This window comes from Phoca vitulina, unplaced genomic scaffold, assembly GCF_004348235.1.
Source record: "Phoca vitulina isolate PV1807 unplaced genomic scaffold, GSC_HSeal_1.0 scaffold4, whole genome shotgun sequence".
Lineage (NCBI taxonomy): Eukaryota > Metazoa > Chordata > Mammalia > Carnivora > Phocidae > Phoca > Phoca vitulina.
The window spans coordinates 21,675,318-21,702,943 of NW_022589707.1; the positions used below are offsets into that span (position 1 = coordinate 21,675,318).

At 39.3% G+C, this 27,626-nt stretch overlaps 1 protein-coding gene across 1 annotated transcript in view; it reads left to right on the top strand.

Moving 5' to 3' along the window:
- AASS (aminoadipate-semialdehyde synthase) overlaps nt 1-22,904 on the top strand; it is a 70,917-nt gene extending 48,013 nt beyond the window's left edge. The window contains exons 15-25 of the mRNA XM_032401685.1: nt 1,719-1,840; nt 2,024-2,150; nt 5,733-5,843; nt 5,936-6,044; nt 7,870-8,010; nt 13,510-13,677; nt 17,152-17,247; nt 18,799-18,914; nt 19,799-19,887; nt 20,616-20,792; nt 21,949-22,904. Coding sequence (XP_032257576.1) covers nt 1,719-1,840; nt 2,024-2,150; nt 5,733-5,843; nt 5,936-6,044; nt 7,870-8,010; nt 13,510-13,677; nt 17,152-17,247; nt 18,799-18,914; nt 19,799-19,887; nt 20,616-20,792; nt 21,949-22,067 — 1,375 coding nt within the window. The 3' untranslated portion in view covers nt 22,068-22,904. The remainder of the gene's footprint in view (nt 1-1,718; nt 1,841-2,023; nt 2,151-5,732; nt 5,844-5,935; nt 6,045-7,869; nt 8,011-13,509; nt 13,678-17,151; nt 17,248-18,798; nt 18,915-19,798; nt 19,888-20,615; nt 20,793-21,948) is intronic.
- The last annotated feature ends 4,722 nt before the right edge of the window (nt 22,905-27,626 follow it).

Here is a 27,626-nt window from a genome sequence, read left to right on the forward strand (position 1 = left end):
AAATAACCCATGCACTGAATTCTCAGGAGAGACCAGAGTGGAAAAATTAAAAAGGAGCAAACAAACTGCCTTATCTTCCTTCTCAGTTCTTCTGTCTCTAAGAAGTAAAGAGATTTGCTTGGATCAAGTATACTACTGCTGTGCTTGTCCATCCATGATGTGTCGGTGAAATGTTCTGGCATAAGAGACCAAGAGAGATTTGTTTTTGTTTTTGTTTTTGTTTTTAAACTGGCTAGCACTATAGTCCTGTAAGAGAGTTTCTTTTAGGGGAAACTTCACATATGTTCATTTTTCATAACTCTCTATTGTTTGATTCTTACCATCTGATGATCTCTATATTACTAATCCTAATAACATGTCTAACATGACTGGTCACGATGATGTTTTCACTCTTACACACCATATTTCTTGTAGCAGCAAGTCTGCTAGGACTTCCTACCCCCGCTTCCTAGTGGAACTTCTGATAATGAAGATTGTATTTTGAAAGGAAATTTAAGTTGTCTTAAATACCTGCCTTACTCGAATAGCCTCTTCATCACTTAGCACAGTGATTATTAACTTCAAGTGTTTGAGGTAGCTGATGGGGTGGACAGTATTAAAATCTAGGAGCGAGTTTTTAAAAATGTATTTTGAATATTGTATTTTTGGACATCAAAACAATGAAATTTAATTACTTAAACTATAGAAAGTGTTGTTAGAAAGGATATACAATAACCAAATAATTGTGTTCTTTTCTGGGGGGTGAAATGGATGGGAGTGGAGGTTAAAGGAGACTCACCTCATCAGTAACATGAGTGTTGGGGGTGAAGAGGAGCAGGGACATTTTGTATTTAAATTTATTTTTATTCACTTAGAATTAATCGAAAGGTTAAAGTTTGAGAGACATCTTGGCCTAAAAGATTCCAACAACAGAGCCTTCTGTTTATGTCCCTGGCATCAAGCCATTCCCGTGGTCTTACATTGATATTTGTGAATTTGAATCAACAGAGTTTTAATGAGTATCTTCCATATTTAAGACAAAATTTGTTGAGCACTAATGGGTTTATAAACATGAACAAGACAGTCACGGTGTTGGAGGTCATAGTTTGTAGGAAAGACAGAGAGTTAATCTGTCAGGAAGGGACAAATTCCAATAGAATAAACTGTTCAAGCATTAAAATCCTGCCTAGTAATTCATCTTAGGTTTTTATATTTAACCCATGGCATTTGTGATTTCAAAAGTCTGGTTTTAATTGTTTTCAAGTGACCCTAATGATAAATGACAAAACAATGCCTAATATGGCTAATAACAATCTCCTTCTCAGATTGTTGTCTCCTCAGATTGTTGTGAAGGGTAAGGTTTCTGAAGTATAGCCCCTGGCATGATTTTGAATCATGTCCCTTGGAAGGATAAAGTGTGAAACCAAGTTACTCAATTGTGAGTAAGCCAGGCGATGGTCCAGCATCTGCACCTCATCAGTGGTTGGGAATTCATGAAAGTATGGACATACACCTCAGAGAAGTCAGGGTCTGTTATTTATCATGCAAAATCTCAAATAATTAATGAAAAATGTTGGTCTAGGGAACTCCTGTTGAGGTTCTTATTATAAGAAATGTGGGAAAAATTATTGCTTCATAGTCTAAGGTTTGGTTTGTTTGGGGGACAGCAAGATTTTGTTATTTGAATATTTTTGTTGTTGTTGTTAAATTTTTCTCCCCTTCCCCTCTTTTATTGATAGGGAACTTGCTCAGTCACTTTCAATGGACACCAAGAAAAAGGTCTTGGTTCTTGGATCTGGTTATGTATCTGAACCTGTATTGGAATACCTGTCAAGAGATAACAAGATAGAAATAACAGTAGGTAAATAAGCCCTAATTTTTAAAGAAGAAGGAAAACCGATTTCAAAGCATGCTTACTCTGTGAATTTTAGATGACTATCTTGTTTCTAAACTCTGAGAAATTATTTTTGGAGATGTTAAAATGTGTTTTACTCTCTGATAGTGAAGGTAATCTAAAAATTGGACTTTTGTATTCTTGAAATAGGCTCTGACATGAAGAACCAAATCAAACAGTTAAGTAAGAAATATAATATTAATCCTGTTAGCATGGACATTAGTAAACAAGAAGAGAAGTTGAGCTCCTTGGTGGCAAAACAGGATCTTGTCATCAGGTTAGTATCTAGGAAGAGATGATTGTCATATATTTTGTTTGTGTAGGAAACACAAAATATATGATCACTGTTGTTATGTCTCTTTCCTTATTTTCTCTTTCTCCTAAGCACATTTTTTCTTTTTTTCTTTTTTTAAAGATTTTATTTATTTGACAGAGAGAGACAAGAGTAAGAGAGGGAACACAATCAGGGGGAGTGGGAGAGGGAGAAGCAGGCTTCCCACCGAGCAGGGAGCCTGATGCGGGGCTCGATCGCACGACCCTGGGACCATGACCTGAGCCGAAGGCAGACGCTTTTAACGACTGAGCTACCCAGCTGCCCCCTAAGTAAATTTTCAGTTGAAGTGTGCACCCAGAAATGTACCCAAATCATAAGTGTATATAGTTCAGTGAATTTTCTCAGTGAACACACTTCATAACCATCATCTACCTCCAGAAACAGAATAATAGTACCCCAGAAGCCCACCATGTGTCCGTTTCCATTATTAGCCCTATCCCTCAAGGGTAAGCACTATCCTGGCCTCTCATGTATACATTAATTCTTGCTAGTTTTCAACTTTGTACATTTGGAGCTACTCAGTGTGTCCTCATTTATGGCTGCCTTCTTTCTGCAACACTGTGATTGTGAGAGTTGTTTGTGTTGTTGCCTGTAATTATAGTTTATTCGTTCTCATTGCTATGTAACATTCCATTGTGTGAATATACCCCTATTATCCATTTGACTGTTGATGGATGTTTAGATTGTTTCTGGAATTTGGCTATTATGAATTGTGTTGCTATGAACATTTTAGTATTTGTCTTTTGGTTGCCATATATACACATTTCTGTTGGATATCTATCTAGAAGTGGAATTGCTGTGTCAGAAGTATTAATGTTTCATATATTTTGGTGGCTATTTTATCACTTGGACTTAATAAAGCTTAAGTGAAAATGAGTAGATTTTGTAGCCTTTTAACCATTTTTAGTCTTATTGGAGGAACAGATCTTGAACTATAGTGTTTACTACTGATAAAAATGCAGATCTAACTTCTAGGTACAGAGCTACATGAGGGTACTCTATAATTAAACTGGGTTTTAAAATACTGAAGTGATGAGAATAGTCATTTATTCTTAGAATATAATTTTTCCAAGATGGAAGAAAGCTACCTGCTCATCCATAATGAGGTGACTTTCATAGTTAGATCAGATTGAAATGATATCTTTGGAGGAAGTTCTGTGATGTCCTACTTTAAAAAACAGCAACAACAACAACAACAAAAGGGTTTAGAAAACATACAATAGGAAAGGTAATCCTGTGTGGGAACTTGTGTATTATCTCTTGATGTATTTAAATTATAGGCTCGCTTTAGGCACTTAAAATGTTATTCTATTTATATAAATTTAATGTGCAATAATTTTTATTCAGCAAAAATTTACCGATGACCCATAGACCTTGTTTGTCATTGATATGATTATGATTCATAATGGAATGTTCTAGCCTCCTGAATAAAACAAAGGGAATTTGTTTCGCCACACATAGATACCTAAATAAAACATTGTTTTTCTTTTCCATAAAAAAAGAAAACATTATAATACACATTTAGAACTAAATCTGAAGCAAAATATGACTAAATAATAATGCATATTTAAAAATTTAGCAAACTGATGGCCTCGAAAAAATTTAACATAAACAAAATCTGTTTTATATTTAATTTTTCTCAGTTCGTTGAGTTTCCATGCTGAATAGTGGTAATGTGATTAAACACTGTTATCCTGTAGCATTCTTTAAATTTTTTATTTTTTAAGTTGGAGAAAGTGTTTTGATGAAAACACAGTAATAGTGACTACCAAAATAAAATGAAGAATATGTTTCACAAAAAAATTTATAATAATATGTTAAATCCTCATGGTTTTAATTTGGCGATTCAAGTTCTTAATGATTTAATGCAAAGTAGTAATTGAGTTCGGTAAGTTACTTTGAAAATTCCATTTGTATTTTGTGTGTTTTAACAAGTGGCATTTCTAATTATTTGGATTAATTGGGTTGGAGTCAACTCAAATCATTCAAAAGTTTTGTCCCTTTAGTAGGTATTATATTACATATGCAATGAGTTATGAATGCTAATCCTTTTGTCTAAAATAGGCACCATTAATCAAAGTTCTGGCATTCTAGTTCTTAGCATATTATTTGGTTAGTGCAGATTATGCCAGAGTTTTAAAATGTTATTAGATCTTAATAAAATTTTTATTAAGAAAGTTTTTAATGTGGGGAATGTGACCAAAAAACTCTACTTAATCTTTAAGATGATGTCATTGTACATTTTCTATTAATATTTTTCCAACAAAGAGTTTTGCATGTATTTTTTCATTGGCTTTTAAGGGGTTACCATGTTTGGTAATAATTCTTTTTAATTAAAAAAGTCAAAAAACAGAGATTGAGAGTTTTCATACTGACACTGGCAAAATATGAACACAATTTTATTCCACAGGATAATAAATCTAAGTAGCAATACTTTACTAACCTGAGGAGGCATAAGTATCTCAGAGGTGGTTTTATTTTTTTGTTTTTAGAGAAAATCTGAAATTTGCAGGATGAATTTGACAAATACAGTGATAATAGTGTGATCATGTTTACAAGTTTGTATTTGTATTTTCATTGTACTATGTAGCTTGCTTCACCAGATAGTCAATAAGCTAGTAGAACTTGAATATTGTTATGCAATTGACATGATGTTTTATTATTCCTTGGATAGAACATGAATATATTCATTTATATTAACAATTACTTAAATTCATTTTTTTGTGATTGTGTAGTCCTAGTGCCAAATTAAAACACCAAAGCCAGATTTTTAGAAAACTGAGTTGGAGTTAAGTTTTGAACACAGTTTCATTTTTTTTGCTTAGCATATAGATTTCTAACCATTTTGAAAAGTTTTGCACCAATCAGTACCATTAAAGCTTATTTCTTCCTTTGGACCTTCTTAGATTCTACTCTGTAATGTAACATCTGGGTCACTTTGACTTAGTTTAACCCAACTGATAGCCATTTGGGAAATATGGCAGAAAAAGAAAAAGAACCTTATCTTTTAGTAGAGGAGCCAAGATAGAAAATCATAGAAATATAAGGATGAATGGTATAAATCCCATTAAATGTTGCAAAGAAATAGCTGAATGAATGCAGAAGAAGATCTGGCTTTGGGGGAATCTGGGAGAGCTTCTTAGAGGAGGTGACTTTCCAGACATTTCTTCAAGTAGGGTATGGCCTGGATGGGGGTGAGTGGGTGGACATAATATTCCAAGTAGAAGGTACAGAGTAAAGTTCCAGAGCTGGAAAAGTACAGGCTGTGAGTGGAGAATTATAATAACTTCTTTGGTTCCCATTTTGGTTTATGAAGAAGATAGAGGGAGAATAATGGAAAGATTAGGTGAAAGTCAAATTGTGGAGGGTTTTAAATGTGATAACAGGATGAATTTATTCTGTAGTTCTCAAAGAGTCATTGGTCACCTTGGAGAGAATAATCAGAGTGATGTCTTTAGTGCAGTTTAAGGTATATTCAAAGGTAGGGTTGGGAAAGTTTTTGATTAGTTTCACTCTCTTTTTAAGCTTGTTGCCTTATGCATTGCATCCTCTTGTGGCGAAGGCATGCATCACAAGCAAAGTTAACATGATCACTGCAAGCTACATCACACCGGCGCTAAAAGAATTAGAAAAAAGGTACGTTTCAGTCATTTTCAACTGAGTAGCTCCATGGCATTATTTTTATTTTATATCCAACTTTTTCTTCCTCCCCTTCCCACCTATTGTAGTGTGGAAGATGCCGGCATCACAGTCATTGGTGAACTGGGATTGGACCCTGGTCTTGATCATATGTTGGCAATGGAAACCATAGATAAGGCCAAGGAAGTGGGAGCCACGGTGAGTCTAATTTACACCCAAAGGTCCATTTAGGAAAATATTAAAAGGTCCAGATTTTGGTGTACAGAAATTATCTTTTTATAATTTTGATTAAGGCAGCTGCTATATTCTAACTCATACGTTGACTAGAAATTTCTAGTAAAATCCTTCAACTGCAGATACATCTGTATGGTAAAACAATGTCCAAGGCTTAATAATAGATTTTTAGAGAAATAGATGCTACTGTAATATTTTGTTTTAATGAAAGATTTTAGACTGCCTTTGGAGATGGTAAGGTTTGACTTTTATTTTTTAGTTTTTTTAAAGTAGTCTTAAGAACAGTCATTTTTATTTTTCCCCACTTGATTTGTTTTTTATTATTTTTAATTATTTTTTAAATTTAAATTCAATTAACATATAGTGTATTATTTGTTTCAGAGGTAGAGTTCAGTGATTCATCAGTCTTACATAATACCCAGTGTTCATTACAGCACGTGCCCTCCTTAATGCCCATCACCCAGTTACCCCATCTCCCCACACCCCTCCCCTCCAGCAACCCTCAGTTTGTTTCCTATAGTTAAGAGTCTCTTATGGTTTATCTCCCTCTCTGATTTTGGCTTGTTTTATTTTTCCCTCCCTTTCCCTATAATTCCATTTTGTTTCTTAAATTCCCCATATGATTGAGATCATATGGTAATTGTCTTTCTCTGGTTGACTTATTTTGCTTAGCATAATACCCTCTAGTTTCATCCACATCATTGCAAATGGCAAGATTTCTTTTCTTTTCTTTTTTTTTTTTTTTGATGGCTGAGTGGTAATCCATTGTATATATACATATACTATATCTTCTTTATCTGTAAATGGATAAAGGCTTGACTTTTTTTTTTTAAGATTTTATTTATTTATTTGACAGAGAGAGAGACAGCGAGAGAGGGAACACAAGCAGGGGGAGTGGGAGAGGGAGAAGCAGGCTTCCCGCGGAGCAGAGAGCCCGATGCGGGGCTCGATCCCAGGACTCTGGGATCATGACCGGAGCCGAAGGCAGACACTTAATGATTGAGCCACCCAGGTGCCCCAAAGCTTGACTTTTAAAAGTGGGGAAAATTCGGGGCGCCTGGGTGGCTCAGTTGGTTGAGCGACTGCCTTTGGCTCAGGTCATGATCCTGGAGTTCCTGGATCGAGTCCCCCATCGGGCTCCCTGCTCGGCGGGGAGTCTGCTTCTCCCTCTGACCCTCCCCCCTCTCATGTGTTCTCTCTCTCATTCTCTCTCAAATAAATAAATAAAATCTTTAAAATAAAATAAAATAAAAGTGGGGAAAATTCTTTAGAATAGTCAATCTTTTGGTATATAAAGTATCTTTTGCACATGAGAAGGAACTATTGGATATGAAAATGTGATAGAATCAGATTAAGTGCTTTAGGTTATATATATGTAACAGTTATGGAATCAAATATGGAATCAAATTAATTAGAATTATATTTTATATAAATATTAATTATATATTAATTCTGTTTTAATAGTAATTATTTATACTTATGTATTACAAAATATATAATCAAATGTATCATTTGAGCACAAAAGTCAGGAGGAACTGACCAAGCAGAATTGAACTAATAGTTGGATTTTTAGCTAGCAAAATATTAGTCACAATCTCCAGTGGATTTTAAAAATGTATATATATATATAATATAACTGACTTAATCAAATAGCATTTGGCTTTAAGGAAGGCTTAAAGGCTTTAAGGAAGGCTTTTGAAAGCCTTTATAAGTTTAAGAAAAAAAAAACATAGCGAGTTTACCTCATTTACCCCATTTCTGTTATTGTCTTTCATCCCTTATTTTACAGATTGAATCTTATATTTCCTACTGTGGTGGGCTTCCAGCCCCTGAACATTCAGACAATCCTTTGAGATACAAATTTAGCTGGAGTCCAGTGGGAGTTTTGATGAACATAATGCAGCCGGCCACCTACCTGCTTAATGGAAAGGTGAAGGATTATCAGCAAAGCTTTAGAGATACAAACCTGCAGTAACTGTCTCAGAAAGTCCACACTCTTCCTCCCTGATACCGAGACCTTTGATATTGGCTGTTCTGTGTGTCCTCCATTCTCTCCTCCACCAGTGTTTCCCAGTGGGTATTTTCTGTTCCACTTAGTGTGGTCTACATGCTGTTTCCAGCAACGCCTGTGCTCATTCTTTCTTCTTCACCTTCTTGCAAGTTGTTTCTGCAGTTTGAAAATTTACTTCTCAACTTGTGCATATATAAATACAGGTCATCTTGTGATTTATTTCAGCAGGACAAACATTTACTGTGTCCTAAATATGTGAATGAAGTTCCTGACCTCAGAGAACTCATAGCTGGAATGGGGGTGGCTCTTGGAATGGAGGGTTTAGTGGGTCAGTGAAAGAAGCTAACTTTCTTTCCCAGCTGCTGTGTGTCAGAATTAATTCAGTGTTATTTTCATCATCTTGCGGTAAGGAAACTGTGGCTCAAAGAGAATGTTCACGATTATTCAGCTGGGATTCAAACCCACGTCTAACTAATCCCAAAGCGTTTTCTCTTCTCTTTTACCAGATTGCCTCATGGGAGGTAAGACAGACACTGGGATAAGTGGCTAAGCTCCAGCAGGAGAAGTTCTAGAGTGTGCTACACTGCCACAGAACGCAGATGAGAGGGCAGTTGATTTGACCTTGGCGAGGATGGGGGAGAAGAAAGCAGAAAAGAGATGTGCTTGGCCTGGGAGGATAAGCAGGTGCCAGCTGGGCAAGGATGTTGCCACCTTAACTGCTGAGCACCAACCTCATTTGATTCTTGCGACCACCCTAGTAGGTGGCTTAGCGACCTCAGTAGGAAGCGTAGGAAGTGTAGCTAACTCAGCCACAGTCCAAGAGACCACACGTGGCACAGCCGGGGCCCACAGCACGCTCGTTTGCCTTCCTAGTTCATGCCTGTGGCCATAAGGAAAGATTCCTGTGAGGAACACATGTGACGGGACTAAGGGCTTCTCTTGAAATTTTGTGCTCTGGACACCTCACCTCTCCCTAGCCCTGCAGGGAGTGGTGAATGATGTGATCAGCTGCGTGTCTTACAAAGATTATTCAAGCAGCAGTATTAAATTCCCAGTGTATCTGAATTTAAACGTATTTTGTGTACAGAGGAGTAAGTTGAAAGACACAAAGTGAACGTTCTTATCAGGCATTGTCTTCTGGGCTTACGATGCGTAGAGTGTACATCGTGGCCTTAGGTGCACATTGGAATCATCAGGCAGTTTAGAAAATAGAACATAATGATGACTGGGCCCATCCCCAGAGATGCTGATTTGCCTGGGTTTGGGGATCTTCAAAAACTCCCCAAGTGATTCTAATGTGCAGCTGAACTTGAGAAGAGCTGACTTAGTGACCAGAGGACCATATGTGGCTGCACTTAAAACACTAGCAAACAAGCAGGACACTTTGATGCTACACATGCATGTGTTTCAGGATATGAACCAGGACCCCTGAGTTCCGGTCCAAGTGCTGACATCCTTCACCGCACCACCAAAGTCCAGGCAATGGTAAAGACCCACTGGGCATCAGCCTCCTGATGGTAATGTGGCTACTGATGTCCCACCCAGTTCTCCAGTTCTAAGAATCATGAAGGTTTGGGCCCGAAACAGTCTGACGTTCTGTAAAGCACGTGCTTATACGTCACTGCCTGCCTCCTGTCACGTGTAGAATCTCCTTCCACCTCCTGCCGTCCTGATAAAGAGACTGGCCCATGTTTGGTGTACACTAATACGTGAATGCAGGGAAAATTCCTTGCTTCCATTGGGCAAATGCTTATTTTCGGGAGGCCATATAAACGAAAAGGTGATAACCATGGAAGGGTCAGCAGAGTGCAGCCTGTGTGTGAGAAAGAGCACGGGCTCTGATGTTAGTGGGCCTGGCTTTGCCATGGCCAGCTGGGTGGTACTAGAACTTGGTGAATCTCTCTGAGCTTTGGGCTCCTGGTCTGAAGATAAGTACTTGCAGTGGGGCTCCCTGGGGTCTAATAGATGGTAATCTGCTTAACAGCAGGTTCTCAGGCAGGGCGTAAGTCCCCCGCAAAAATTAGCTATGTAAAGAAATTGAGGGTGGTGAGTGCTCAGGAAAAGCAAGAGGTTATTTTCAGGCAGCAGAAGTTGTATATATTGAATTTGAAGTTTTTCCCTTTCATCCTAAACTCCTTTTGTAAAAAAGGAATGCTTTTTGCATCTCCCTGACACTGTGGGGGAGGCTGAGAGAAAACACGATGCTTTTCTTTTCTTTGCTAAAATGATACTTTTTTCAAGGTCCCACTCAAGTTCCCTCTTGTGGATGCAGCTTTTCCTGACAACTCCAGCCCCTATTCACTATTCTTTTGTCCAGACTCCCACACTTTGTCTGTAAGAAGCTTCCGGATGCTGTATTATTCGCTCAGTAATTCAAGTGCATCTGTGTGTCTCCCAGCCCAGATCGTTAAACTTCTTAAAGCTTCTCTTGTATTCTTGTCCCTCCATCCCCTCTGCCGCTATCACCCCCACCACGAAGCAGGCCTTATATAATTCAGGGAATCGTGATGGAGATTCAGGTGACGCCTCTGGCTTCTGCTTAAGGTTGAAGCCTTAAACTTTTCCAGCAACTCAGGCAGTGGCCTATGAACTAGGATGTGTCTTACTGTCCTACAGCCTTGCAGGAATCTCCAGCCACTGGCACCATTTTTAACTTCTAACTTCTAATAGTATTTCTAGCAAATATGATTCCCTTCCACATATTTGGAAGACAGTGGCTGTGTCTTCTTTTAGTTTGAGGGTGGTGGGACATCGGTGGCTCTGGGGAGTGACGTGGTAGAGCACCATCATCTCCTTTGGCCCCCTCTCCTAAGCGACTCCCGGTGAAACAAATACTCTCGGGATCATGCTTGCTCTGAAAACACAGCTCTGAGATAGGTTTTGTAGCTTTCTTCCCATTGCCTGCCCCTAGCTGGACTGCAGCACCCAGCCCTCCTTTGTAGGAAGAGCCGCTACTCTCCATTGCCCGCAACCATTTTGAATGCAGTTAGCAAGTGCCATGATTGGAATGCTGCACCTTGTCAATCAGTAGCCTTCTCGAAATACTGATCCACAAATAAGCACAATTAGGGGGACAGTATGGTGTAGTAGAAAGAACGTGGACATTGGAGTCAGACAGATCCGGGTTCAAATCTGCCTCTGGGTGACTCTCAGTTTTGTGTGTATAAGGCATCTAGCTCAGAACAAGTCCTATATTTCCTGTATTTAAATGTTTTGTCACTTTAGCGATCAAGCTTATTGTCAGTCAGTGGTTGGGGAAAGACGTGTGGGTGTGGGAAGAGCTGGATTTAGAGCAGCCTGTGGCCGTAGTGGGTCATGAGCCACTATTTCTGCTCCCAGTGGGTGTTGGGAGTGAGAACCGTCGAGTCAGAAAAAATGCGTATTCTCTGCCAAATAAATAAATATGCCTTTCTTCATCTAAGCCATTAATAAAATATTAAACAGGATAGGGCTTATTCATGAACCCCACGATATAGCCCTAGAAATACAACTCTGCATCGAGGTCAAGTGACAGTGATTACCCAGGAATTTGGGGGACAAGTTGTTTTGGCAGCTGTCTGTCTCTAAGTGAATCATGACTATTCAGTTGCTATTTCCCTAGTTTCTTCCAAGGATCTGATGATAAACTTTTATGAACCAGCTGATTTCTTTCTGATTGGTAAAGTGCTGGAATATAAGTAGTCTCTACAGAATTTTTCTTTAAAACAATTTCCTCACCTTCAAATAAGTAAAAAACAAACAAAGTTTAGAATTGCCATGAGTTCTAGAAGTGAGATGTGTGTGTGGACCCTAAAGGTTAACATTTGCTTGCTTATTAGATTTTTTTTTTTAATTTTACTATTCTGATAGAAGAGATTAGTGTGAAAGCCATAGGGCAGAAATAGTCCCTCTGGAAATGTTCACTCTGTAGTCCAGGGGAGTTTCCTAAGAAAGTTAAATGAGAAGTCCTCCTCGAGTCCTTCAGCTCTCACTCCTGGAATTTTAGTGGTGCTTGGTGCTCTGCACACCTAAGCCTTTAACTGCAGAGATGTCACCAGGCCTGACTCCAGTCAGCAATGCCCATTTCCTTCTGGGCCTTCAGCGACCTACACAGACATTTCCTTTTTCTCTCTCAGACCAAGGCACATGCAGAACCTATCTACAAATAAACTCTAGGGCTCATTAAGTTTAGCAGAAGACTCCTTTGGGTGGTTTTTGCAGCTGCAGACATGTGGTCAGAAGCTGTTTCCAGTGGTGCAGGAGGGACAAACCCAGTTCTACCAGCAGCCCCCAGATTCTCAGCCCTGATTTGATCACGCCAGATGTTTTTCATCATCTCATAAACTTCACACACCAAAAGAACAATTTAGTCCTTTCATCAAAATCAAAGGGAAAAATTCGCTTTGGTGCGTTTTGACTGTGATCGGGGAGGGAGCAGGTAGGAGGATTACGGAGAAATCAGAAGAGCTTGGGAATTGACTTACTTCTCACCAGCAGTAAGACTAGCACTAGCACTAAGGGGTAGCACTTCTTTGAGTTTCGCTGTATGTTCACACGTTGTCTTTCTTATAAGGGGACATCTCTCCCATTCCCTGTCCCCAGCGTACACCCGTAGGGTGACTAGTCCAGGCTGTGAGCTCCTTGTACTTGCTCCAGCACAGCTCCTTGTACTTGGCGGACATTCAGTAAATGTTTGTTCAGTGAATGAAGGAGGGAATGAAGACAGAGATTGCAACTTCTTTATCTTCATCACTCTCCTTCCCTCCACAATGAGTGTGGTCCTGGCATGTACATAGGTGCCCCATTAATGCTAGCTGTGACAGAAATGTCCAAGACTGGTGCCTGATATGCAACATTCAAAGGCACGTGTAAGTGAAGAGTGAAGTGAGGATCTTGCCACTCTTATCTGAGCATAGCCATTGAAATGAGGGTCTGTTGCTTTTTGCTTATTGTTTATTTAAAAACAAACCCCTAATGGGACATAATTCAGTGCCATCTTATCTAGATTTAAGTCAGATTTTAAAGCTTGGGAGAATCATGGCCTTCTGAATTGTTGGTGGAATCGCTTGAGTATGGGATGCCAGTTATGGTAGTTTCATTAAAATTTTTTTTCTCAAATCCTCTAGTGCTTTCTTTTAAAATGTTGATTTCTTTTTTTTTTCTAAACATTTTATTTATTTATTTGACAGAGAGAGATAGCGAGAGCAGGAACACAAGCAGGGGGAGTGGGAGAGGGAGAAGCAGGCCTCCTGTGGAGCAGGGAGCCCGATGCGGGGCTCGATCCCAGGACCCTGGGATCATGACCTGAGCCGAAGGCAGACACTTAACGACTGAGCCACCCAGGCGCCCTGTTGATTTCTTTTTTATGCAAATGATGCAGATAAGTCCACAGGGGAGCCCAACGTTGTAACCCCATTGTGCGTTTTCCATGTTCTTCAGGTGGTGAGTGTGGCAGGGGGCATCTCCTTTGTTGACGCAGTTACTCCCATGGATTATTTCCCCGGCTTAAATTTGGAAGGCTATCCTAACAGAGACAGTACAAAATATGCTGAGATTTATGGCATTCCCTCTGCACACACTTTGCTGCGGGGGACACTGAGATATAAGGTAAGCTGCTGTATTTGAGATGAAACATATTTCCTGTTTTGATGTAAGTGATGTGTACGCTTAATTTTTCTTAGTAATCAAAATAATTAGGATAATAAACCAGGTTGGAGTCTGTTTTCTCAGCACTCTTTGAGTGAATGTTTTAAGAGACAACTCAAGATGGCCTGAGCAAAAAGGGAACTTTTGACTCATGAGGACTTGGGGGGGGGGGGGGGGGGAAGGGTCACCTTCAGGTGTAGTGAGTTTTGGGGTCAAGTGACCTCAGGGGCGCTTGGTTTCTCTTTGCCTCTCATCTCTTCCTTGGAGTGCTGGCTGCAGTCCCAGGCTGTACATGGTGGCACGGTGGTGAAAGCATCCCCAGCCTCTTTGGTTCAAATCCAGTGAGAATGAAAAAGTATAGCTAAAAATATCAGTGGGGTCAGTGGGATAAAATATGCCAATCAGCTTTTGCCTTTTGTTTTCATGTCCTGAAAGCTGAAGATATAGTCAGCATCATTTTCCCCAAAGCAAATCTAAAATGTTTTTACCACAAAGTGGGGTGTAGATTCTAGGGGTATAAATGCAAATGTCCACCACACATTTAAGTATTAATCACAAAAGAGTAGTGACAAGAATGACCAGATTAAGACAATCAGTGTAGTTTCCTAGGGCTGTTCTAACAAATTGCTGCAAACCATGTAGCTTACAACAACAGAAATTTATTCTCTCACCATTCTTGAGGTCAGAAGTCTGAAATCAAAGTGTGGGCAGAGTTGGTTTTTTTTCTGGAATTTTGGAGGGAGAAACTGTTCCATGTCTCTCTCCTCTACTTCTGATGACTGCTTGCAATTCTTGGTGTTCTTTAACTTGGCACACTGGTCCAATCTCTGCCTCTATCTTCATATCACCACCTTCTGTGTGTGTCCCTCTGTCCTCTTCTCTTCTTGTAAGGACACCAGTCATTGGATTTAGGGTCCACCTTAAATATAGATTGGTTTCATATCGAGAGCCTTAACTAATTATATCTGCAAATATCCCAATGAGGTCATAGTCTGAGGTTCTGGGTGGATGTGAATTATGAGGGAGACACTTCTCAACCCACTCCAAGCAGCATCTCTAACATACCACCTCTCTGAAAATCAAAGATCTGGTTTTAGATCTCGATGCCCCATGAGATTTCCTGGTGAGGGCAGAAAGGGGGTTTGTCATGTGGTGTTATCCACCATTCACTAATGATCTTTTTCTCTGGAAGATGGAAGACACATAGGCCCATCGGTGATAACCCTTCCATTCTTGTGCATGCTTTCCCCTTGCTCTTTTCTCTTCACTAGCTGCTGCTTTTGCCCGGAACTTTTTCTCTCAGATATCTTCACACTCTCGTTTGGCTCCTTCAGGACTTGGCTTTCATGAGGCTTTCCATACCATGTTATTTAAGATCACAGGTCCCTCATCCAGAACTTTTCCTGTCCCCCTTCCTTACATGGGGTGGGCCTCAGGAGTCAGTGAACACTGGGGGTGTTATTCCTGTGTGCACAAAATTCACGTAAAAGCAGAGGTTATTTCCACAGTGTTGGCACATGAAGTCTGGCTTCTGGTTTGCTTTGCTTCTCCACGTCAACTCCTGTTTATTTATTTATTTGTTAGATTGATTTGTATTTATTTTGGAGAGAGAGAGAGAGAGAGCGAGAGCAGGGAGAGAGGCCAAAGGAGAGGGAGAGAGAGAATCCTCAAGCAGACTCCCTGCCAAACATGGAGCCCCACCCTGAGATCATGACCTGAGCCAAAATCAAGAGTCAGCTGCTCAATGGACTGAGCCACCCAAGCACCCCAACTTCTGTTTATTCTTTTTTTTATTATGTTATGTTAATCACCATACATTACTCCTGTTTATTCTTAAAGAGAGAAAGCCACTATAGTTCTTACTCTTTAAAGCTTTTATTACATTTATTGGCACTGAGCAGCACTTTTAGTTAGGTTTTTATGTATATTTTTGTTGTCTCCTGAAAATGATTGTAAGCTCCTAGAGGGCAGGTACCTGTACTCCTGTGAATGTGATGTCCTCATGATCCAGGAATCAAACAAGATGTCAGTGAAGACAACCAAAGGCGATCTAGGAACGATGGATGTTCCACAAGCCTCTAAGCACAGCAGAAACTCTAGTCTGAACTGAAGCCGTAACATCTTCAGTGCTGGCAGATTTCTTGATTCTGTTTTTTTCATTTTGTTCTAAGAATATAGTAGTTGCATTTTTGGAAGGGTTCAGGAATTAGGATTTTCTTTAGTCTTTTTTTTTTTTTTTTTTTAAGTAGGCCCTATGCCCAGTGTGGAGCCCAACATGGAGCTTGAACTCAAAACCCTGAGATCCAAGAGCTGAGCTGAGATCAAGGGTCAGATGCTCAACGAACTGAGCCACCCAGGCGCCCCAGGAGTTAGGATTTTCTGATAGCTTTAGATACAGTCTCTTGCCAAACATGTAGACCCAGGAATAGAATATTTTAAGAGCTTTAAGAATTGGGGCACCTGGGTGGCTCAGTCATTAAGCGTCTGCCTTCGGCTCAGGACATGATCCCAGGGTCCTGGGATCGAGCCCCACACTGGGCTCCCTGCTCAGTGGGAAGCCTGCTTCTCCCTCTCCCACTCCCCCTGCTTGTGTTCCCTCTCTTGCTGTGTCTTTCTCTGTCAAATAAATAAATAAAATCTTTTTTTTTTAAAAAAAAGAGCTTTAAGAATTAAATAAAGCTCTCAAGGATGTGTATGGATGACAGCCATTCCCACAGAACCCCAGAAGGTGGAAGATGTTGCAGTGTTCATATCCATGGGGGCCACCATTCTGGGCAATGCCTTCAGTTACCCCTCAGTAACCCAAATATTCTTTCCAGCATTAAAGATGAGACACTATCATCTGAGTATGACAGAGAGGCCTTGGTTACTCTCCTGTGCCTGCCTATCACCTGCGTGTCCTTGCAGACCCAGCTTGCTGTCACCTTCCCATGCGATCTTTCCCAACTCCTTCTCCTTGACTCCCCTCCCCCACATTTGTGTGATTTCAGAAGAAACTCTCTGATTCCTACCTCTCTTCCTGCTCCCTATGTGCATTAGGATAGTGGCTCCTAATCAGCAGAATGGATTATCTCTTTTGTGGGGTATAAGAGAGGGAACTGTTCTGCTAAATACTATTCTGCTGAGCTGGAAGTGCATAACACATGAGGACATTTGCCCTTCTGCTGCCAGAAATACCCCTCCCATGTTACTCAGAAACAGAAGTAAAGACCCAAGTCTTTGAAGGTCTTTTAGGTAAGCCGGCAGAATTGCTGTGACACTCTTGATTCCAGTCTGAACCTGAAGGTGTTTGCATCCATACAGGCAAGTCAGATGACTACTTTCAGCCTGTCTTCTACATGAATTACAAAGACAGATCCCTCTTTTCAAAAAAGCATTTTAAATTTTTTCTTTGAAGGGAAAAATTTCATACACTACTTAATAATTCTTTTATAGGGGTATGCCAAAGCTTTGAATGGATTTGTAAAACTGGGTCTTATAAACAGAGATGCATTCCCTGCCCTTCGACCTGAGGCCAACCCTCTCACCTGGGTGAGTGACTCCAGAATTACATGTTGTTTGCTGTTCTTCAGAAATGGTCAGGTTTGAACTTTGGTTTGGACCAGCAAGGTACCTATCCTGTGGCTTAGATAAACCCTAACCCTCCAGACCCCTTATTTTTCCTTGTTTGTGGAAGGTTGGAGAGATCATGGGCCTGACCCACTGGGCTTATTTCCTGTAGCAGCTTGTGCTATTTATTTGCTCCCTCAGCCCTGCGAAGAGATGGATTTGGGCTCTGAGCTCTACCACTTGTCTAAGTGGTGACCCAGTGACAGTAGATAAACTTGGGCCTCCTGCAATTGATAACCCAGGAGAGCTATTGGTGGTATCACAGAACTGGACTCCCTACCCCCAAATCCCATCAGTTCTCTCATTTGATCATTTTTAACCATGAGTAATTTGAGTTTTCAGTTACTGAATTTATGCCCATATTTGTGTTGCATTAAAATCTTAGAGTCTCCAGGTTGGAAGGGACTTTGAAGGCTTAGAATTGAATGTAAAGCAGAGCTTCCCCTAACTACCAGCTGTTACTTGTTGGTCATCCGACATGAACCAGTGTGCCCATATTCCAGTAGAAATGCCAGCAATTTATCACAAGGAGAAAAAGATCAGTATTGCTAACTTTGATATTCTTGCTAGCTATTGCTTTGGATTCCATTTTCCATGTATCTGAGAGCCTTCCAAATCTGTTTTACCTTTGATAAATGTACATGTTAGACAGGAGTGAATGTACATTTATAGAGTGAATTCTGAGGTTGACGCAGCTGGATTGGGAGGGCTGGTACAGGTATTCTTAGGGGTAGTCTCAGTATTTTGGTAGCTACAGTTTAGAATAGGGGCTGGCAAAATTTTTTTTGATAAAGGACCAGATTGTAAATATATTAGGCCTTATGGGCCATACGTACTCAATTCTGCCATAGACAAATACATAAACAAATAAGCATGGATATCTTCTAATAAAAATTTTCTTTACAAAACCAGGCATTGAGCCAAATATGGCCTGTGAACCAGTTTGTTTTTCCTTAATTGAGAGCTTAACTTTTTCCCTTGAAATCCTGGAAAAAAGCCTTATTTAAGAAAGTACAAAAAGCTATGACCATTGCTTAAGTGTTACTGCTTTGAGATTTTATTATCTGCAAGGTCTTTCTCATCTCTTGAACCTACGAAAGAACTCTGGTTGCTACTGGCAACCGTAGCAATGGGCCCCTTCCACTTGATCCTGGCCAAAATGGGCTACTGGAGGGTGAGGGAGAATGGGTGAAAAAGTAATGGAGAGGATGTGATGGTAAATATGATGCCATCTGTTTAGTATTGATTTTATGTTATGACCCATTTTTATTGCTGAAATATTGTTTTGGAATATAATTTATTGATGGGTGAGTGTGTAGACATGTGTGGATGTATGTGTAAGCATTACCATTTACTATTTCTAGTCATTTCTAATTTAAAATTTGAGGTGCATTTGTGATCAAATGTCTTAATAGGATAATTTCTCAACTGATTATTTATTAGGAACTTAGAATTCTTTATTTTTATGACCAGAAAGAGCTCCTTTGTGATTTGGTTGGGATTTCACCCTCCTCCAAGCATGATGTGCTCAAGGAAGCGGTCTTTCAGAAACTAGGAAGAGACAATACCCAGCTGGAGGCTGCTGAATGGTAGGCACCCACCAGTCAACTCAGCAAAATACTGGATTCCTTCAATATCAATAAAAATATCAATGATTTTTTTAGTCCTTTCTAGGCAAAAAGGGGTCAAGATAGAACCAGGCATTTTACATTGTCTTTGATTAATTTACTGTTCTAATGTTGGCCTATTGTAGAGAGATTGCCAAGTACTGTGTTCACGTGTGGATAAGAAAGTAGATAAAGGGAGAAATTTAATGGCAGTTATAACTTGGGAAATACTTAACTTGAGACACTTCAACTACTCAGTTTCCAAGCAAGGTGGGATATTTTTTTCTTTCCTGGAGGAGATTCTCCTAGTCTTTTGCAACTACTTTAAAATGTTCATTCACACAGCTGTGGCACATTATGCCGGTCTCCCTAATGTGGGAGAACTAACCTGTAAATTAATCTCATGTGAAACTTTGCAACAGCGTGGACTTACCGTGTGTCAGTTCAGCTCCAGGGAGCACTGCCTTGGGGAGTCTGATGCTTCTAAAGATTAAAACATTACTATTTTATTGTTTTTTTTTTTTAAGATTTTATTTATTTGTTTGAGAGAGAGAATGAGAGACAGAGAGCATGAGAGGGAGGAGGGTCAGAGGGAGAAGCAGACTCCCTGCCGAGCAGGGAGCCCGATGCGGGACTCGATCCCGGGACTCCAGGATCATGACCTGAGCCGAAGGCAGTTGCTTAACCAACTGAGCCACCCAGGCGCCCACTATTTTATTGTTATTTACAATGTAGGAGAGTCCTGTAACTTGGACTGTCATCTTGCTATTCTTCCCTTTCAAGATAAAACCCAAAGAGCTCCCTTCTTCCCAAGTGAGATTCTGTGTAGGACTTGACGTAACACAGCCACCTCTTGTGCTTCTCAGGTTGGGCTTACTTGGGGATGAACAAGTCCCTCAAGCAGAGTCTGTGGTGGATGCACTCTCCAAGCATTTGGCCAGGAAACTCTCCTATGGTAGGCTATGGGGTATTAGCTACCCGTCCCAGAAACAGCACCCTAAGATGCAGTCAGCACAGCTAGTGAATATGAGGGGAGGGCTGGAACCAAGCAGTAGGGATGGGGAAGTATGCTAGGAGGGAAAGAGCACTTGGGCTATTTTTCCAGAGGGAAGAATAAGAGAACTATCAAATAGGAATGAACTTGGGGAATATAGGAAAGGAACAAATTATTAGTTTTTTTTTTTTTAAAGATTTTATTTATTTATTTGAAGAGAGAGAGACAGCGAGAGCAGGAACACAAGCAGGGGGAGTGGGAGAGGGAGAGGCAGGCTTCCCGCTGAGCAGGGAGCCTGATGTGGGACTCGATCCCAGGACCCTGGGATCATGACCTGAGCCAAAGGCAGATGCTTAACGACTGAGCCACCCAGGCGCCCAACAAATTATTAGTTTTACTTTTAATGCATTAGGGAAATGCTGAAGGAGCTTTTGGGGGCAGAGTGGGCGCCTTCAGGTCTGTAGCCAGGCGACAGTGATACCAACCTGGACAAAGGAACGTGGCCAGAGTGATCACTTCTTGAGTTTTTCTCTTGGCCTTTGGGCTAAAGAGTAGTATAGGTAATTGTCTAGGGACCACGTATGATGGGAGAAGAAACTTGTGAGAGCAAAAGGGTAGGAGCAGATGAATTGCAGTATTGGAGTTGTGATGATAATGACATTGAAGAATGTCTGTTTATTTATCTTAAGGCCCTGGAGAGAAAGATATGATTGTGATGAGAGACAGTTTTGGAATCAGACATCCTTCTGGACATTTGGAAAATAAAACTATTGATCTTGTGGTTTATGGGGACATCAATGGCTTTTCAGCCATGGCTAAAACTGTGGGGTTACCCACTGCTATGGCAGCCAAGATGTTGCTTGATGGTAAGTTCTTTCGTTGGAGATCTGAACCTGTCACCATGTCATCTCCAAGTCATTGAGTGCCTGGATGTCAAATAATTACTCTTGAATATGACACTGGTGTTCACTAAAAGTGAGCTGTCTCAGAAGTTCTAAATACTGACTGACTGGTTATGGTGAGTAAAAGCCATGAGTTTTAGACTTACACATTTTTGGCCCAGTTCAATGACAAGAAGGCAGAGTGATGGGGTGCAAGTTACTCAGCATATCTGAGCTAGAGCTCCCTCATCTTAAAGTGGGGATTGTTATCCTCATTCATAGTTTCGTGGGGTTTTTAAATTTTTTTTGTGATGCTGAAGTGAAATAATACATGAAGTTCCTAAGTTCCTACCACATACATCACCCCCCAGGCAATGCTAACTCTTCCTTTCTTCCCTTCATTTTTCATATTTTAGGGGTGTTAACACTGAAAGAGCAGAGGGTATTCACTTCCAGATCCCCAAAAATACAGACCATGTTTTATTAATCTTCATTTCTCAGTATATTGTCAGCACTCAATAAATATTTTGAACTAAGTTCAAATTTCAACTCTTCTCTCTCCCCTTAAGATCAGCTATACATTCAGTAAGCATTACCTCTGAGTATAATCCTTCATTTGACACTTGTGAGTGTGCAAGGGGAGTAACAAACATCAAGCATCTAAATGTGAAATACTGAAACAATGTATCCACAGTAGCATATTAGCTAATATCAAATTAAGCGACCTACGTAGTTACCGAGGAACCAGAGTGAAGAGGTGATGAGGGGTGAGGTCATCATGGACTTTAAGGAAAGAACTCAGACTTGCTGTTTCAATCATCCTAACATAATTATTATTGTGCCCAAATAATCAGATTGGTTTTAATTCATTCTGTTGGTGTTATGCTTTTTTAAAAAAAGCATCAGCAAATAAAGCAGACAAGTTAGGTTTACTTTACTTTCTTACTACACTTTATTCTCTGATCATTTTGGCGATAGTTAATGCAGTTAAATGTGTAAATTCTGATACTGTCCCTAAGTCCAGCTCTGCTTTCGATCTGTAGTTAACGCCTTTCCCTGTTTATGGTATGGAGACTCTTGCTGTGGAAATTAACCTTAATAATAACTTTAAAATGGTAACTACAAATTTATTTTCTTCTAGGTGAAATTAAAGGTAAAGGCCTGATGGGGCCCTTTTCAAAGGACATCTATGGACCAATATTGGAGCGAATTAAAGCAGAAGGCATTGTATATACAACACAGAGCATAATCAAACCATAATTGAGAATTATATCTTGTTTTTATCTTCCCAGGCACTGTAGCTCTGAACATTTGTGCAACAAACCTGCTTGCTAATGTGCTGCTTTGAAATATAAAGCATGATATTTTTTGAGTCAGTCAATACAATGATGTTTTTAAAATACAAATTATTTTAATATGCAAACATTTGGAGCAGGAGATGCCAGTAATTACCAGAAAACTTCAATAATTCTACATTCATTTTTTTCATGTGTATGCAAAAGTGAGGATTGTGCTATATGTTAATTTATTGTGCAACTTTTTTCTTGTAAGAGTATATTTTCCTATGATCAGCAGATAAACTTTTTAGTAAGAAAAAAATTTTTCACACAGCTATATTTTTGTATTTTTCAAATTGATTCACTTAGATACTCTTAGATTACCTATCTATAAACCTTTGCAATAATTATATTTTATGGCTTTTTTGGTAAAATTATGATTTATCGAGTAAATCTCATTTCTTACAGTTTTCTCTTGAGTGTTTGGAAAAGGAAATAGGTAAGAGTAAATCAAAATCCACATGATCACCTCATTAGGGACAGAAAAAGCATTTAACAAAATTTAACACCCTGGCGTAATAAAAAGATTCAACAAACTAGGAATTGAAGGGAGCTTTCTCAACCTGATAAAGAACATCTGTGAAAAACCCATAGGTAGCATCATACTTAATGATGAAAGACTGAAAGATTTCCCCTTGAAATCAGAAACAAGAAAATGATGCTTTTGGCACTTATACTCAACTTGTACTGGAGGGTCTATCCAGGGCAGTTAGGCAAGAAAATGAAATACAACACATCCAGATTTGGAAGGAAGAAGTAAAACCACCTCTATCTGCAGATGGTATCGATCTTATACATAGAAAATTCAAAAGATACTTTAAAAAACATTAGACTTAATACATGAGTTCAGCAAAGTTGCAGGACACAGGTAATAATACAAAATTGATTGTATGTCTATACAATATCAATAAATGAAACAAAAATGATACTGAAAAAAACCAATTCAATTTACAGTAGCACGAAAAAGAATAAAATAGGAATAGAGTGTGAGTCCGGAAATAATCCTCATATTTATGGTCAATTGATTTTTGAAAAGGGTGCTAAGACAATTCAGTAGAGGAAAATAATATTTCATCAAATGGTGCTGAAACAACTGGATATCCACATGCAAAAGAATGAAGTTGGACCCCATCCTCACAGCATATATAAAAATGAACTCAAAATGGACCAAAGATCTAAATATAAGAGCAAACACTATAGAACTTGTAGAAGAAATCATAGATGTAAATCTTCATGCCCTTGGATTAGGCAGCGGTTTCTTAAATAATTGAAACCAAAAAGCACAAGTAACAAAAGGAAAAAAAATAGATAAATTGGGCATCATCATCAGAATTAAAAACTTTTGTGCTTCCAAGGATACCCTCAAGAAAGCAAAAAGACGACCCATAGAATGAGAGAAAATTTTTGCAAATCATATATCAGGTAAGGGAGGAAACTATATTTAGAATATATAAAGGACTACTATAGCTCAGTAAGTAGACAAAGAGCCCAATTTAAAAAATAAGGATGTGAATTGACAGTTCTCCAAAGAAGATAAACAAAACCAATAAGCACATGAAAAGATGTTCAACACCATTAGCTACCAGGGAAATGCAAATCAAACCTATAATGAGATACCACTTCATACAGGATAGTTAAAATGAAAAAGATAGTAAGTGTTTGTGGGGATGTGGAGAAACTGGAATCCTTGTAAACTGCTGGTGGAAGTGTAAAATTATGCAGTCACTTGAAACAGTTTGGAAGTTCCTCAGAAGGTTAAGCATAGAGTTACCATAGGAGCCAGCAGCTCCACTCTTAGGTACATACCCAAGAGAAACTAAAACATATGTCCACACAAAAACTTTTAAGCAAATGTTTATGGCAGCATTATTCACAATAGCAAATATCAAAATAAGCCAAATGTTCATAAACAAATAAATGAATAAACAAAATGTGGCATATCCATACAATGGAATATCATTTGGCAATAAAAGAGAAATGAAGTTCTGATACATGCTACCACATGGATGAACCTTGAAAAGATTATGCTAAGTGAAAGAAGCCAGACACAGAAGTCCACATCATGGTATGATCTCATTTGTATGAAATTGTCCAGAGTAGTCAAATCTATATATAGAGAAAATAGATTAGTGGCTGCCTAAGGCTGGGGGTTTGGGGGAGAGTTGGGAGTGACTCCTAATGAGTTTGGGTTTCTTCTTAGGGTGATGAAAATGTTGTAGAGTCGATTGAGGTAATGGTGTCACAACTTTGTGAATAGACTAAAAATCACTAAACTGTATATTTTGAATTATATAGGATATGAATTACATCTCAAGTTGCTATAACATGATTATAATTTTTTTTCCTTGGGGGAAAATATAAACTACTCTTTTTGAAATACAGAGTAAACCCTTGTTTGACATTCTGGGACTATACACATACCCTGGTATGGAACGGATTCTGCCCATGAAATAAGCAGCTATTGTGTGTGGGGTATATGGAAGTTGAGAAAACATCTATGCTATTTGAAAAGGGTCAAAATTGATTAAGGCCTGGTCCTACCTGTCAAAAATAATATGTGGAGATCAATATTAATAAGTAAAGACATTTGTGTTACGGCACTTTTTTTTTTTTACCACAACATTGAGTTCAACAAAGTCAATCAGGAATTATGAGTGTCACATTGATTCTACCTCCAATCTGGAATAATGCCCAGATACAGTGGGAACTAGGGAAGTAACATCTTAGGTGGGTGAGGGAAAAGTTTAAATATCTCTAAGCTAAGATCTCATTAGCTTTAACGTAAATGTCAGGCAAAATGTTATTGCAAAAGAGGGAAGCCCAAACGAGTTTAACTGGTTTGGGCTTCATAATACCAATGAATGATAAAGGGGATATGGTTGAAGAGCTAGTCTATTGTCAGTGCTAGAAAAGAATTGTCAGTAAGCTTGAGTAAAGGTGGATGTAATCACACACTGCATTGTCTCTTAAGTTTTCCAGCAGAAATGAAGGTGATGGTAAGATAGAATGGGAGCTTATAATTACAAGCACATTGCTTGCTCAGGGGTCAGCAGACTTTTTACTATAAAGGGCTAGATACTACATATTTTAGACTTTGTAGGCCAAAAGGGGCCATAATTGTTCATTTCTGCCTTTGTAGTGTGAAATCAATCATAGACAGTACATAAATGAATGGACATGACTGTGTTCCAATAAAACTTCATTTACAAAAAACAAGTGACGGGCAGACTTGGCCCTTGAGCCATAGTTTGTTAACCTCTGGTCCTACCATTAGAGTAGACTGAATGCTCACATCTTCCAGATCTCTCTTGGCCTCTTTCATATAAAATCCATATTTATGTTGTCCAGTTTTCCTTGTCCTAGACAAAATAGATACTAGAAGCTCCTAAAGAGCAGTTTGGTTGGTTCAACAATACACAAGCTCTTTCCTTCTCCATAAAATAAGTATAATAATAACTTGCAGGATGGTTATAAAGATGAATGAGCAAATGTAAGGGAAAGCCTGGCACCTCGTAGATGTTCAAAGCTAGTATTCTTCTCTCTTTTGCAATAACATTTTGCCTGACATTTATGTTTAAGTTAATGAGATCTTAGAGATGTTTTTTCAGTCATTTGGATATCTTTGGAAGAATCCTCAAAGATCCATGCTGCTCAAACAAGCTATAGATACTTCTGCTCCATAATGAGAATCTTAAAACAATAGAATGGAAAGGAACAGAATAATCACCTGGTTGGGCCATTGATTTTACAGAAGAGAAAATGTGTCTCACAAAGTTAAATGATTTGCCTAAGGTGACAAGACTTAATATTGAAATTTGATCATTTGAGGTCATTCAAAATACTTGATAAAATTTGGGAAGCACTTTGATTTATAAAACCTCTTTTATGGTGGGTTATTAGGACCACCACTGGCCCATATGGTGCCTTCTTGAGAATTAGAAAAAGACACTGCTTCTTCAAGACACTTCTGTCAAAAACTTACTGTCAAACATGTAATTTATCACAACACTTTACTACCCTCGTGGGTATTAATCATTTAAGTACATGTCATAATATTGGATGCCTGTGATGTGATTAGCTCCCCTGTAGATGCAGTGCACAACTCTCACAGCCATTCAGGTAACCACTGTTATCCTTATGTGCTGTCTAGATCACCTTTACAAGGCTTTACATTTGTTTTGTTTTTTGTTTTTTTTTAAAGATTTTATTTATTTGACAGAGAGAGAGAGATCCCCCACAAGCATGGGGGAGGGAGAGAGGGAGAGGGAGAAGCAGGCTCTCTGCCAAGCAGGGAGCCCGATGCGGGGCTCGATCCCAGGACCCCGGGATCATGACCTGAGCCAAAGGCAGACGCCTAACCGACTGAGCCACCCAGGTGCCCCAAGGCTTTACATTTGTTGATTGTCTGCAGTGAAACTACATTTACCAGACTTGAATTCCACTGGAAAGGATCCAGTGAGAAAAGCTTCCTGTTTTAGGGCAATGCTTTAGTCACTGACAGCTAATCTGTTAGCTTCCTTTTTCCAATTTTGTTATAGTCCTAACACTCATTTTTAATTTTTATTGATTAGCAAGAATGACGAAACAGTGTTGAGTCCTAACTTTCAAGGTTAACACGTCCTGACCCTCTAAGTTACTGGTTTAGTAGAATAGAAGGTTTCTGGTGTCTTCCAGGGTTCTGCTGATTGATAAGTATACTACATCACTGCATAAACCCTGAGAATCCCACTGCCAGCCTCAGAGCCTGGTGAAACTTCATTGCGGTTGCTCCCCTTTTTGTTCGATTAAAGATGACTCTGGGCTGTTGCCAGGCACAACTAAAGCAGCAGCCCAGCACCTGGCTTCAGTTCATTCTGAAGTTCATTTCTTCCAAGCCAGGTTCTTGGTGAAGCTGGCACAGGGTGAAGCGGGCCCCCATACTTGGTCAGAACGCAGTAACTCCAATAAAGAAAAACCATGCTTGTCTTACTAGCCAACTGTTGATAAAAGGAGTTTTTTCTTTCTTCTTAAGTTGAAGGAAATACTTAAAAGGAGATAGAAATTAAAAGGGAACTGATAGAGGAAAGAAACTGGAATAGACTAAAACAGAGAAGACCAGGAGAAAAGATGAGAGGCATGTATTATTAAAATACTGTAATAATGTTTTAAAAAAAAAAACTTAAAAACTTTGGCTGGCACAGGGTGGTTCTATTTATTTATTTTTTTATTTTTTTAAAGATTTTATTTATTTATTTGAGAGAGAGAATGAGATAGATCATGAGGGTCAGAGGGAGAAGCAGACTCCCCGCTGAGCAGGGAGCCCGATGCGGGACTCGATCCCGGGACTCCAGGATCATGACCTGAGCCGAAGGCAGTCGCTTAACCAACTGAGCCACCCAGGCGCCCCAGGGTGGTTCTATTTAGTTTCTGGTCTATGAGATTTGAAATTTAATATTGGCTGAATTATGCAACCATTATGCAAACAGTTCAATATGTAAGATGC